At 41.5% G+C, this 12,773-nt stretch overlaps 1 protein-coding gene across 1 annotated transcript in view; it reads right to left on the bottom strand.

The window, feature by feature from the left end:
- Positions 1–1,347: 1,347 nt before the first annotated feature.
- NCAM2 (neural cell adhesion molecule 2) overlaps positions 1,348–12,773 on the bottom strand; it is a 273,716-nt gene continuing 262,290 nt past the window's right edge. Inside the window, exons 16-18 of the mRNA XM_048492569.1 lie at positions 12,015–12,219; positions 4,021–4,140; positions 1,348–2,306 (exon numbers count right to left, since the gene is read on the bottom strand). Of these exons, the coding sequence (XP_048348526.1) occupies positions 2,195–2,306; positions 4,021–4,140; positions 12,015–12,219 (437 nt within the window). The 3' untranslated portion in view covers positions 1,348–2,194. The remainder of the gene's footprint in view (positions 2,307–4,020; positions 4,141–12,014; positions 12,220–12,773) is intronic.

Raw genomic sequence — 12,773 nt, 5'->3', positions numbered from 1 at the left:
CAGCATTTTAAATCACCATTTTAATTTAATTTAATTGCTCTTGCAATTCTATGCACAGCTCTCTAACATAGTTAAATCTCTTGATTGCATTTTTAAAACCTAAACAATCTTTACCTGTCTTGTCAAGTCAAGTTAACAGCCTGAGGTTAAAATTCAAAAAGAAAACATTGCATATAATAGACATTCATTTAACAAATCAATTTTCAGATCCATGACATAAAAGATACTATAAATTATTAATGTTAACCTTATCCATTTGTGACTGACAAAAACTTGTCAAAATGAATAAGAAATTATTAACATCATTTAGCCTAGCCAGGCAAAAACCATATAGCTCCATCCCTACAATGTCAGTAGTTCTACACAAGGTTAGCATGATGCTATGCAGAAGAATTAATCTTTTATGTACACTGGAAGCTGTGGAGAAAATGGGACTTAAATATTACATCACTCATTTCTTTAGCAAAAGTGAAGTCAAGTGAAACGAGTCTTTTTTGCAAGCCATATATGTACCTGTTCTTTTGACAAGATGAGGTACATATTTGTTAGACTTGGTCTGTTATTCTTTGTTGAAATTAGTGATGGAGCTACAAAAACAGAACAGGATATGCAAGAGATAATTTAACTTTTTAAACAAAAATAAAATATTGTTTTTAGACATGACAGAGAACAAGTGTGTGTGTGTTTTTTCTGAAGAATGTTTCCAATATCAATTATTGGCTAATATTCTTAAACTAAAACCAAAAAACTAATATTCTAATATTCTTAAACTAAAACCAGAAATAGTTCACATTATACAGTCAATATTTGAGCCTGATTCTAAATCCTTATCTGAAATCCACAGGTCTAAAGAAGCTTTGAATTTTTTTTTAAAAAAATAGCATGGTACATGGTCAGCCCAGTCTAAAAGAGGTGGTGATAGTAGAACTGCATCCAGAAATACCATCACAGATCTTCCTCCAAAGAAACAGTTGGTGGCACCTAGGAGAAACTCCTCTCTGTCCTGTGAAAGCCCACAGAAGCAAATGACTTCCACCATCCTATAGGTGAAATACCTTTGGGAATTGACCAAAGTTAGTTTTACCCCCAGTTAGTTTTACCCCCCAAAACATCCTCAGAATGTCCTCTTCAATGCTGGTGCTAGATAATTTCCAAAGTAGACTGTGATGGGAGTTAGCGGGGGAGAGGAAAGAAGAAAGTGAGCAAAGCCACTGAATGTTCCTATGATAGCCTTCTGGATCCCAGTCTTTGAATAAAGACTTGAGATACTTTATATATTTATATTTATAATGAAATGTGATATTAACCAGACGAAAGTAATAGAAGTACAATATTTCATTTCATGAGTGCATTGAGACAACTCCATTGAGCCTGCATTTATTGTAAGATTTCCTTTGAAGTTGACTACTGTGGGCATATTTCATGTTTCTTTTCCACATAGAATACGTTTTGACATTTGTAGCTTACACACAATACTCCAAACATAAATACAAAATATCTGAAAGCACTGAAATGTTGTGGTCTTGGATAATTAGGTTGTGATCAACATCATCATCAAAATAGTTCACCACTTTGTTAAAATCTGTACATCAAACCTATGTACCTTTCATTATATTTAAGAGCCAGTGTGAAAGTGCAGGGCTATTACCATGCAGAATTCCAGTCTATTCTTGTCTCAATTACAAACAACATAATCATTTAGCCTTTGTCAGCCACGTATTCTAATTTCTATTGGAAAGTGATATATTATATATAATATATATATTTATATATATATTTCTTTTAAAGGCAACAAAAATCTTTCAAAATTGCAAATACAAACAAATATAAATGTGTATGGCACTTTCATGGGTTTAATTTCCTTTATAAGAGGTGCAGCTGTCTTATGCAAAGTCTGTGGCTAAGGGGGTATATTGATAGTTTATAAACAGATTTCTTCATCAGTAAAATAAATTACACTATTTATATTGACCAATTTGCCAAACTGAGACCATGGGACTAATGTCAGCCAGGACTACAGCCTAAAACTACAGAAATAAAAGAAAAACAGACAGTCAGCAGGAGTAGTTTGATCTACTTCTTTGCATTCTTCCATTTTAAGTTGGCCAAGAAACTAAAGCCAGCTGTAAAGTTCTGATCACAGATTGAGTCAATTCCAAACTGATATTTTCCCCTTTAGACAGTAGTTGTTGCATTATGCTTTGTTATCATCTTCTTTTGACTGGATGATGTCATTAGAAACTTTGATTTCTATGGTATCTGAATTTAAAACTTCTTTTCCATTTTCTTCCTTTAATGGCAGTTTTCTGTGGAAAGATTAGAAGAGGAAAATTCTATGTATTAAAAACCCTGCATTTCAAATACATAGGTTATTTAGGATGATTTTTGACCTATAAATATGTCATTGCTATTGGTTTATGCCATCTTAAGACAGATATTGTTCATTGGAATTAATTTCCTTTGACCCCAATCAGCTACCACATCTGCTGAGATTGTGAATGTCATCTGCACTGAAATTCTTCAACATCATAGGTTCCAGTCAAGTAGTTCCTGTGCCATTATTAGTGACCCTTGTTACAACTGCTCCTTCCTCCACACATCTATCCTCAGATATGCACTACTCAATTCTCATTTTCATATAGTTCTGATTTAGGCCACTGTTTCTTATCCAGAATACTGAACACTGTTTATTGATCACTTATCTTAATGGGAAATAAGATATGGATCCCTTCATACCCATGGTGAAAGCTTTTATCCACTGCAATTCTTTGACTTCCACTAGCACTTCTGAATGTGCAAGATCATTTTTTTTTCAATGAGCCCTTATGAATACAGATGTGCTATTGGCAGAGGAAGCCCCACAGAGGAAGTGAGAACTATCCAAGAGAATCACTTCTGTAGTGGTCAGAAAAATGAGAGGATAACAAGGTCAAAAGATCTAAGACAATGAGTTGTACTAAAACATTGTCACTGAGTCCTAGATTATGGAAACATGTAGAGCCAATCTGTATACTATGTATGGTAGTTTCAAAACTATGGAAAGAGGAAATTCATTGATATTAACATAAAATTAATTATAAAATATCTAGATCTTTCCAAGCTTACATTAGCTGATACTGATACCAATGTTTGAAAGCATGAATAGATCTATTGCTCCATAGCACTAAGATTGTATGGAAGCAATTAAATGTACTTTGTTTTCTATGGAAATATTTCGTTTCAACAAATTTTGTAGCAATCCATACATCTTCCATAAAATCAGTGGTACACAAATAATTGGTGTGACTTAATTATTATAGAATAGATTACTCATTTCCTTTAGTATAAATTTTCCAAAAAAAAATGAAATGAATATCATATGTTTCTGTCATTTGTAATTCGATGGAAGCATTTTAAATAATGCTGATGAAATACTGAAGAGATAATAGCTTCTGTAGCTCATGGTGAATTTCTGTGAAGCTAAGAGTTTTAGTTTGATAAAGTTGATTCTAACTAGCAAGTTCAGGCTATGAGCTCCCTTTGGCACAAACTGCAGGAAATCCTCCATAGATACAAACATGTTTTATGCAATTAAAACAGATGAAAGTGCAGGGGCCTGTGCAAGGGGAGGGGGCCTGTGTGGTATCACACAGTATGTGATATAATTCTCATAATTAATACATTAGCCTTCATACTGAGAACCATGAGTATTGTTTTACACATCCAAAAGGAAATGTTGATTTGTTTTCCCAAATAGTCGCCCCCATGATATATGGAACACAATGCAGTAAGACTTTTTCAATGAACCATTAATCTCTGCTGTTCAAAGTACAATAATAAAAATCTCAACTAAGAATGCCCTTGGAGTGCCTTGGGTAAATCTAAAATAACTCTTTGGGTCTTGGTGTTATTATCAAATTGATTAACGTACTATGTAATGTATAATACAACTTCGCTATTGTTATTGTCTCACTGCAAAGTAAATAAACTAATTACAAATAATAGTAACTTTGGATTAATAAGAAATACAGGATTACATACTCTGGTTCTGTTAATGGTGTTGTTTCATTAGGTTCATTTACAGGACTTCCATCTTCATGATTGGCAATTCTTTCATCCTCTGTTCTCATTTCAACTATTGGTTCTTTTGAACCATCTTTCCTAAAAAACATTAAAAGTTTTAATTACTGTTATATTGAATTACATTTTATTAATAGCCAATATTCTACTTTGAAAATATGGAAGAAAAAAAACTGAATTTGAATTAATTGTGATTAAATACTTTCTACACAATTGTCTTTTTACTCTACCCTTCCCAAAGTATATTGGACCTAGACATGTTGAAATTATTGTTGATGTTACCATTCATTTTAACACACATTTTAACATTTCAAATTCAAGTAAATTCAAAGTAAATTCAATATGAAATTCAAAGTAATGAACTAAGAATTAATAGAAATTTATTTTTACTAAAACTGAGGCTAACAAATGTTACCTTCAGATGTTGTCTTTTCAGTATGGAATCATAACTTATATGAATAAATGAAGATACATCTCCATTAACATCCTATAAATGTGTGGCAAAGTCTTCATGACAGTTACAGTTAAAAGAAATGCAAAGGAAAGGAGTGCAAGGGAAGGGGAATGAGTGAGGGGTGGCATGCAAGGAAGGGGAAGGGACCCAGCATCTGGACATGGCCCGCCCACCCTAGCAGAGGGAGGGGGAGGGGAGGGTTGGGGTGGCATGCAAGGGGAGGGGAGGGAGTGAGGGGTGGCATGCAAGGAAGGGAAGGGGCCCAGCATCTGGACATGGCCCGCCCACCCTAGCAGAGGGAGGGTTGGGTGGCATGCAAGAGAAGGGAAGGGAGTGAGGGGTGGCATGCAAGGGAGGGGAGGGGGCCCGGCATCTGGACATGGCCCACCCACCCTAGCAGAGGGAGGGGGAGGGGAGGGTTGGGGTGGCATTCAAGGGTAGGGGAGGGAGTGAGGGGTGGAATGCAAGGGAGGGAAGGGGAGGGGGCCTTTTTGCAAAATTGCAACCTTTTTGCAATATTGTTTTGTTTCTATGTTGTAGAACAGAGCAGTTGCAAACTATCATAGAAACAAAATTAGAGCTTCTTTATGAGGGAAAAACTAGCTTTGTGTTCTGAATAATGTTAAAAATGCTATTTTAAAATGCTTTTTGGCATGCAGGAGGTTTGCAATTTTCCTGTACTGCAGAAAATATAATTATAATCCTTCAAAAAAAATTCTTGGTATTTATTTTTAGAGGGGCTTGCAATTGAATGATTTTCATTAATGATTTTTTTAAAATATTGCAACATCTGGGTATACTTTTTCCTGAGTTTCTAAATTTGGGTGCTGGTAGTTTGAGAAACTCTCAGTTCATCGAACAAGTCACTTGATGGGTTCAAGGATTTTATTCATGACAGCAGAGTAACAGCAAAAGACAGTTCTGGCGAGATGGTGCCAAAACTGTTGATAACATAATGTAGCAGTCCCCATCCCCATGTGAACCAAAAGTAACAGTAAGAGTCCAGCCTGAGAGTTAAATTCAACCACAGAACTTCAAGGGCAGGATTCAGATAAGCACCTGCAAAGCGGAGGAAAGCAAAAGTAAAGCACAACTCCACACTCCCCTCCCCTTGTAGGAATGGCATCCTGACATGGTTATAGAAAGGTCAACCCAGAGTTCTTAAGATTTTTTTCCGTTAATTTCTGCTCACTCTGGGGAATTGTTTGGATCAACTTTTCAAAATTCCACAAAATTAAACAGAAAACCAATGGCTCCAGGGCTGCCAACATAGAAGTCGAAGAGGATGACATTCCAGGGACTTGATCACCATGGGAGACCATTGAGTGGAAAAGTCATAACCTTTCTTTTCATATGATATTTGGATTAGGTTTGGATGATGCTGGAGAGGGAACTATGGAATGTTTACTTGTGAGCTTGCAGGGGCTCTTTTGTGCATGTAAAGTGCCATCAAGTTGCAGTTGACATTGAGCAACTTGGGTCAGGTTTTTAACGAAAGTGATTAACATTTGTTTGTCATTGCTTTCTTCTGCATAGCCACCCTGGCACTCCTTTGTGGTCTCCCATCAAAATACTAGATAGGCGCAACAATATTTAGCTTTTGAGATTTAACAAGATCAGGCTAACCTGGGGCTACCAGGTCAGGGAACAGTAGCTCTTAGAAACCTTGATAAGAATAAAAAGAAGAAAGAAGACTGGATTTATTGGAAATCTTTCTGTGGGTGCAAAAACTTTTGCCCACAGAGCATGACTTTCTGGTCTGCTTCCTGCTGTTTCTGGAGATATGGAAATCCATTGGGCGGATTTTTTTCTCCAATATCTCTCTTGGAATAAGCTTCCCTATTTCATTTTGCAACTGGATGCTCACATGCAGGAATATGATGATTTATATCGATCTGAACGGCAGAAAGTGAGAGATATTGGAGAAAAGAAATCCACCCAACGGAGTTGTTTGGCAGACATCTTGGTGGGGGTTGATAAAGCCGACAAGTTCTTATGATCAGACCAAACTTGAAACAGGTGCGCCGCCCCTTCCAACCAGTGCCGCCAAGTACTAAGGGCTTCCTTTATAGCAGCTGTTTCATTGTCCCCCTTGGTCCAATTCAGTTCAGGACCGGATATTTTTTTTGACAAATAAGCCAGTTTTATTTTTCTGCAAAAGTGTGGCACCCAAAGCTTTGTTGGAGGCGTCCACGTGAACCACGAAAGGGAGTGCAGGATCAGGGTGCGCCAACACCGGTTCAGTGGTGAAAGCGATTTTGAGTTATTGAAAAGCCTGCTGGCACTCAGGGGACCAGTGGAGAGGAGTGCCTGGCTTCGCAGCCGAAGTACCCTTGCCCTTGGTTCGAAGTAAGTCAGTGAGGGGCAGAGCTATTTGAGCAACTTGTGGGATAAAGTCACGATAAAAGTTGGCGAACCCTAAAAACAACTGTAATTCCCACCAAGACGAGGGAACGGGCCAGTTGACCACCGCCTCTACTTTGGCAGGATCCATCTCTAAGCCATCAGTGGAGATCCGATAGACTAAAAAATCCAGTTTTTCTTGATGAAAAGCACATTTGGGCAATTTGACAAAGTGGGCAAGGAGGCGCTGTAAAACCATTCGGACTAACTTGACATGCTCTTTTTCCGTTTGTGAGTAAATAAGCACATCATCTAAATACACCACCACACCTTTAAATAATAAGTCCTGCAATACATCGTTGATCAAAGACATAAAAGCCCCCGGGGCTCCATTTAACCCGAAAGGCATTACAAGATATTCATATTGACCAAACTTGGTGTTGAACGCTGTAAGATGTTCAAAGCCTTCAGCAATTCGCACTCTATAATAGGCTTCGTGCAGGTCCAGTTTAGTGAAAATCTGCCCTGAGCCCAAAGAATCAAGTAAGTCCTTAATTAAGGGCAGGGGATATTTATTGGAGATGGAAACAGCATTTAAATCCCTGTAGTCAGTGCATAATCTCAAAGAGCCATCTTTTTTCTTTACAAAAAGGACTGGTGCCATATAAGTACTTTTGGTTGCTTTTCGAATGAAACCTCTGGCTAAATTCTTACCCAGAAAAGTCCGTAACTCCATCTCTTCTGTTGGACTCATCCTATAAATCCGACCCTTGGGAAGTTTGGCTCCAGGAACCAGATCAATTTTACAGTCCGTATCCCTATGGGATGGCAATTGATCGCATCCCCCCTCCTCAAACACTCTGGATAAATCCCAATAGTCTTTGGGTACTCCAAGCAGTTGTGGTGGAGGGGCAACCTCCAATGCTGATGTAGCCACTGCCATCTCGGGTGGGTCCCCATCCCACATGTGATCTCCACAGGGAGGATCGGAGAAACGGACAATGCGTGGAGACCAACGTATGGTGGGATCGTGGGTCTCCAACCAAGACATTCCCAACACAATGGAGTGTCTCGCTACTGGAGCCAAAATGAAACTACATTGCTCCCAATGTTCAGCACAACGTAAGAGAACGGGTTCCGTCTTAAAACGAGCCGGACCTTCCCTTCCAATGGGCTACCATCCATTTGAGTAAATTGGATGGGTTTGGTCAGGGGAATGTGTTCCAAACCCAACTCTTCAGCTATTTGGGGCGCATGAGACAATGGGAACAACCAGAGTCCACCAGGGCTCGTGCAAGAATGTGAGTGTTTTTGGAGCAGCCTCCAATTCAAACAGTTCCACGAACCATTGGGCGGCCTCCCCATCAAGGGCAGATCCAATATCTCTCACTTTCTCCCGTTCAGATCGATATAAATCATCATATTCCTGCATGTGAGCATCAAGTTGCAAAATGAAATAGGGAAGCTTAGACGCCGTCCCATCGAAACGGGCTGGGATGCGTGGTCGTGGGAATGCACGGCCAGCAGGGCCCAGGGTGCTGGAGGAACAGGGGAAGGCTGGAGCGGTGGTTGGAGTGGTTGTCTAGCCTGCGTCACCGTAGGACGAGCTATTCCAGGCTGCTGTATGGGGGATCGAGTGCTGGCTTGCACCCTCTGGCCTGACTTCAGGGCAGCCTGGATGGTAAGTCCGCATTGCAGATCGGTAGCTGCCATACGCTCTTGAGCTTCCATGTTGATTATCTCCTGTTCTTTACCAGAAGGGCTGCACGTTGTCTCTCCAGAGCCTCACGTTCACGTTGAAGTTGGATGCGTTCAGCCTGTTGTGCTGCAGATCCTTCGGTGTCTCGTATTTTATTTATTTATTTATTTTTATTTATTTATTGTTTCAATTTATAAACCGCCCCATCCCCTGGGGGCTCTGGGCGGTGAACAACATTCACATATACAATTAATTAAATCGATAACAACAATATAATACTAAAAACCATTAAAAACTACTTAAAAACAGCGGTTAGCATCATAATAGGTGCCCTATTATGGCCAATTCAATTTAGATCACCCCAGTAAAAGAAAAGGGAGGGGTCAGGTTCCTCTCTGGGAGGATAATAGGTGGTAAAGTGCAACAGATGGTATGTGCAAGAAGATGCAGGGGGGGAAGGAGAGGGGGAGGGGGAAGGGGGCGCCACTCAGCGACTGGACACTCCAAAGGCCCGGTGGAACAACTCGGTCTTACAGGCCCTGCGGAACTCATCAAGGTCCCGCAGGGCCCGGACAGCTGGAGGAAGAGTGTTCCACCAGGCTGGGGCCAGGGCCGTAAAGGTCCTGGCCCGTGTGGAGGCCAGTAGTTGAAGGGATCGTAGGTGTTGCACCTCTTGGAGAAGTTCTTGCTTAGATTGTTCCGCCGCCTGCAACAGATTGTGTTCTTGTTGTTCACGATCTTTTTGGAGTTGGAGATAAAGGGCTTCCCTTTCCCGATTGAACTCTTGACGAAGTTGGATCCATTGGGTCACTCAATCATCAATCAAAGCTTCACGGGCCTGCTGCCATTCCCGCTTGGCCCTTTCAAGAGCCTCATGTTGGGCGTGAAGAGTGTATGCATCAAGATCTTCAAGTGGGGTCTCCACATCCCCATGCCCAGATGAACTGGCCCCAGGAGGGTCAGGAAGCTCATCCGAAACATTATCATCACCAGCTTCCATAGCGAGAAGCCCGGGATGCAAAGCAGCCAGATTCACCAGGCACTCGTCATCCTCCTTTGCTGCGGGCAAGCAGGCATGAGCACCTCTGGGCGGAGAATCCAATTCTGAGGAGCCCCTGTGAGGGCGCTCCCGCTGAGCAGTTTTTGGCCGAGCCCCCGTGCTTTGCCAATGCTCGGTGATCGCTGGATCATCGAAATAACAATCCAAAAATTGTTCCATTGATTCCCGGGTGGTGCCGTGGATTGTAGACAACCCGATCTCTTCAGTCACAACTTTCATGACTGGTTTGTAATCCACACGGCGACGTGTTGTAATGTGCTTCTCCACCGGGGCATGATCCATGGCTGTGCCGCCACCAGTATCGACGTGCTCCCGATGGAAGGCGAGACACCCAGTTGGCACGGTGCAGCGAGTTGCCCCCAAGGGAGCCTGATTGACCTGTTCTTGCAATTGTAGGAAAGCCACACTGCGACTGAGACGAGGTCGAGACAGGGGTTCTGCTCCCAGTTCAGAGGTTCTGCTCCCAGTTCAGAATCCTCTGGGGTGACGGAGCCAGGGGGAGATGCGACAGGGCCGTCTTTGGGGGCCTCTGTCCTAATCTCATATTCAGAGTTGAATGGACCCCTGAACTCCAACTTTTCCATGTCCATAGGTACCAATCCACGGCGAGACATCAGGTAACGTTTTGTAGTCCTCAAAAGTTACACTGACAAATGAGCAGTTTCTGCATAATGTAACAAACCAGTAAAGTCCAGTCAAAAGCAGCTGTATTAAGTTCTTTGTTGAGCTGGCATTCTTAATCAGAGACAGGCAATGTGGAAACTGGCTCCCCAAGACCCAAGCAGCCGCTTTTACGGGTTTCAGACAAGTTCCCGCCAAGAACAGACAAACAGTAAACAATTCAGTTTCTCACACAGAAAATCACACAGGCAAGCAGACAGCAACTGATAACTATTTTGGGCGTCCCGCCAGAAACTACAGCAGGACCCCTTTCAAGGTTGAACCACAACCTTACAGTATTTGAGTCTACAGTGGGTATGGGGGCAGAAAAAGCCATATCTAGAAAACCATTCATCTGCAGATATATTCTGCTGGATGCAAACCATAAAGCGCGGCCTTGCCTGATGCGCTGCCGCCATTGCGGGAAGGGAGGGCCCGGTGAAGGGGCCATTTGCCTGGCCATGAGCTGATGGCTGGTGTCAGGGCCCACACTGCGCAGGTGTGTTGGGTTGGCGCGTGCGCAGTGGGCCAGATGGTGGCTGGCTGGCTCGGTAAGGGCGAGGGAGGACGGGCAGTAATTGACTGACGCATGGCGCGAGAGCACATCATTTTGAATGGGGCTAGAAACAGGGCCTATATAAGGCCCTGCCTCGTGGCTTAGGTCCCATTCACCACCGGTACGACGAGGCTTTTCCTGCCCACCAGATCCCAGTTACGTTGTGAATGTTCAAATATTGTTTTGTCATAGCCATTGGCGGGTTGCGCATGGGGGATGATCTGCTGGAAAGGGGAGCTGGGGGAGCTTTCCTGTTTAGCACACCTCCTTAAGAGGTAGGGGTGGAGCAAGCTCATGGTAGGGATGCCCCGCAGGGGGCTAAGAAGCTTGCGCCCCTAGCGTAGGTTGGAGGGGGCCTCCAGTCATGGGCACTTCGCCAGTCAGGAATTTGTCTCACTCCAATCTTTTGCTTTGGTATATTCCTCCAGCAGTTGGGCTGAGGAATCGGTTTGCTCTGGGGGACAGCACTTGTGCTGCCCAGATGCTTGGATCACCCCCCATGCTGCACCATCTAGTTTCCTATGCTTTCTGTTAATAAAGTTCTTTGGCTATGGCCAGTTTTCTTATCCACTCAAAATTGTGTTTGGGTTTTTATTGTGGAAGATTGACCGAGCATGAAGGGCCACACATCTACCCACAATTAATAGGTTAGGATGGATCTGGGGAAACTGCTCAACCCTATACTCCAGTTTTATATTCTATTCCCCCTGCCCAAATTTGCTACAAGCCTACAAACATATTTTTGGAAGCAAATCAGATGGGTATATTGGTACTTACTTAAGAGTAAACAAGCATAGACTGTCATGCTGTAATCCTTTCACATACATTCATTTGGAAGTAAATACCATTGGTTTCAGAGGCATTTGCTTCAGAACAAATACACTTAGGATTGAGCCCCAAGAGTTACAAAGATCTCAGTGACTTATGTGGATTTGAGCCCAATATTTGCATACATGCCACTCTGCTGATTGTTTTCAAGAAGTTTCAGTCAAACCGTTGAATCAGAACATGCAATAAAAATATTTTGAACAACATGAAGATGACATTTGCTTTCAATAACAATCTTTACATTGCATTACATACCCTGCATTCTTCTACATAAAGGTAATTTATGAAGTAGTTCCAACTTAATGCTTACTAGATCTTTTTTAAAAACCCTCTACAGATGTTGACTGATACTCACAGATATGCAGCTTTTCCCTCTTCCAATTCTTTACTCTTCCCACTGGAGCCACTTTTCTTCCCACAGATCCTTCTGGTAATGCACATTAACAATCCACATTGTCGAACAAAGAAGCAACTGACATCAGTGACAACCAGGATTAATAATAAAGCAGCTATACCCAGTCCAATGACTGCACCAAGTCCAAGTCCATTAAAAAGTGTGTCTTGAAAACAAACAAAATAGAGAATGGGGAGCCATAATTAATTTATTGTAATTTACAGTTCACAAGTGAAAATATATTTTTCTTTCTTTAAAATATTTATTAATCATATTTCTACCTTGTGGAATTCTAGGTAGCTTACAACGTAGGTAAAATACATAACCTAGAATACATAAAAATATATAAAAACAAAACTGATGTGGCTAAGGATAAATATTTATGTGCCTAATAACAATTCTAAGTGTATAACATACCATATATACTCGAGTATAAGTCGATCTGAATATAAGTCGAGGCAACTAATTTTACCTCAAAAAACTGGGAAACTTATTGTCTCGATTATAAGTCTAGGGTGGGAAATGCAGCAGCTACTGGTAAATTTCAAAAATAAAATAGATACCAGTAAAATTCATGAAGGTATCTCACTGGTAAGAAAAAATGACTAAAAGCAGTCTTCATGATCAGAGGATGAACAGGATGAAGGCAAGAAAGGAGACTGCCTGGCTGCTTCATGCCAAAGATTGTGAGTACCCACAAGGCCTCCCTCAAAAATGGCT

Source organism: Sphaerodactylus townsendi, linkage group LG04, assembly GCF_021028975.2.
Source record: "Sphaerodactylus townsendi isolate TG3544 linkage group LG04, MPM_Stown_v2.3, whole genome shotgun sequence".
NCBI classification, from domain to species: Eukaryota; Metazoa; Chordata; class Lepidosauria; order Squamata; family Sphaerodactylidae; genus Sphaerodactylus; species Sphaerodactylus townsendi.
Note: the sequence above shows the minus strand (reverse complement) of the source record. Positions and strands in the feature narration are given on the sequence as shown.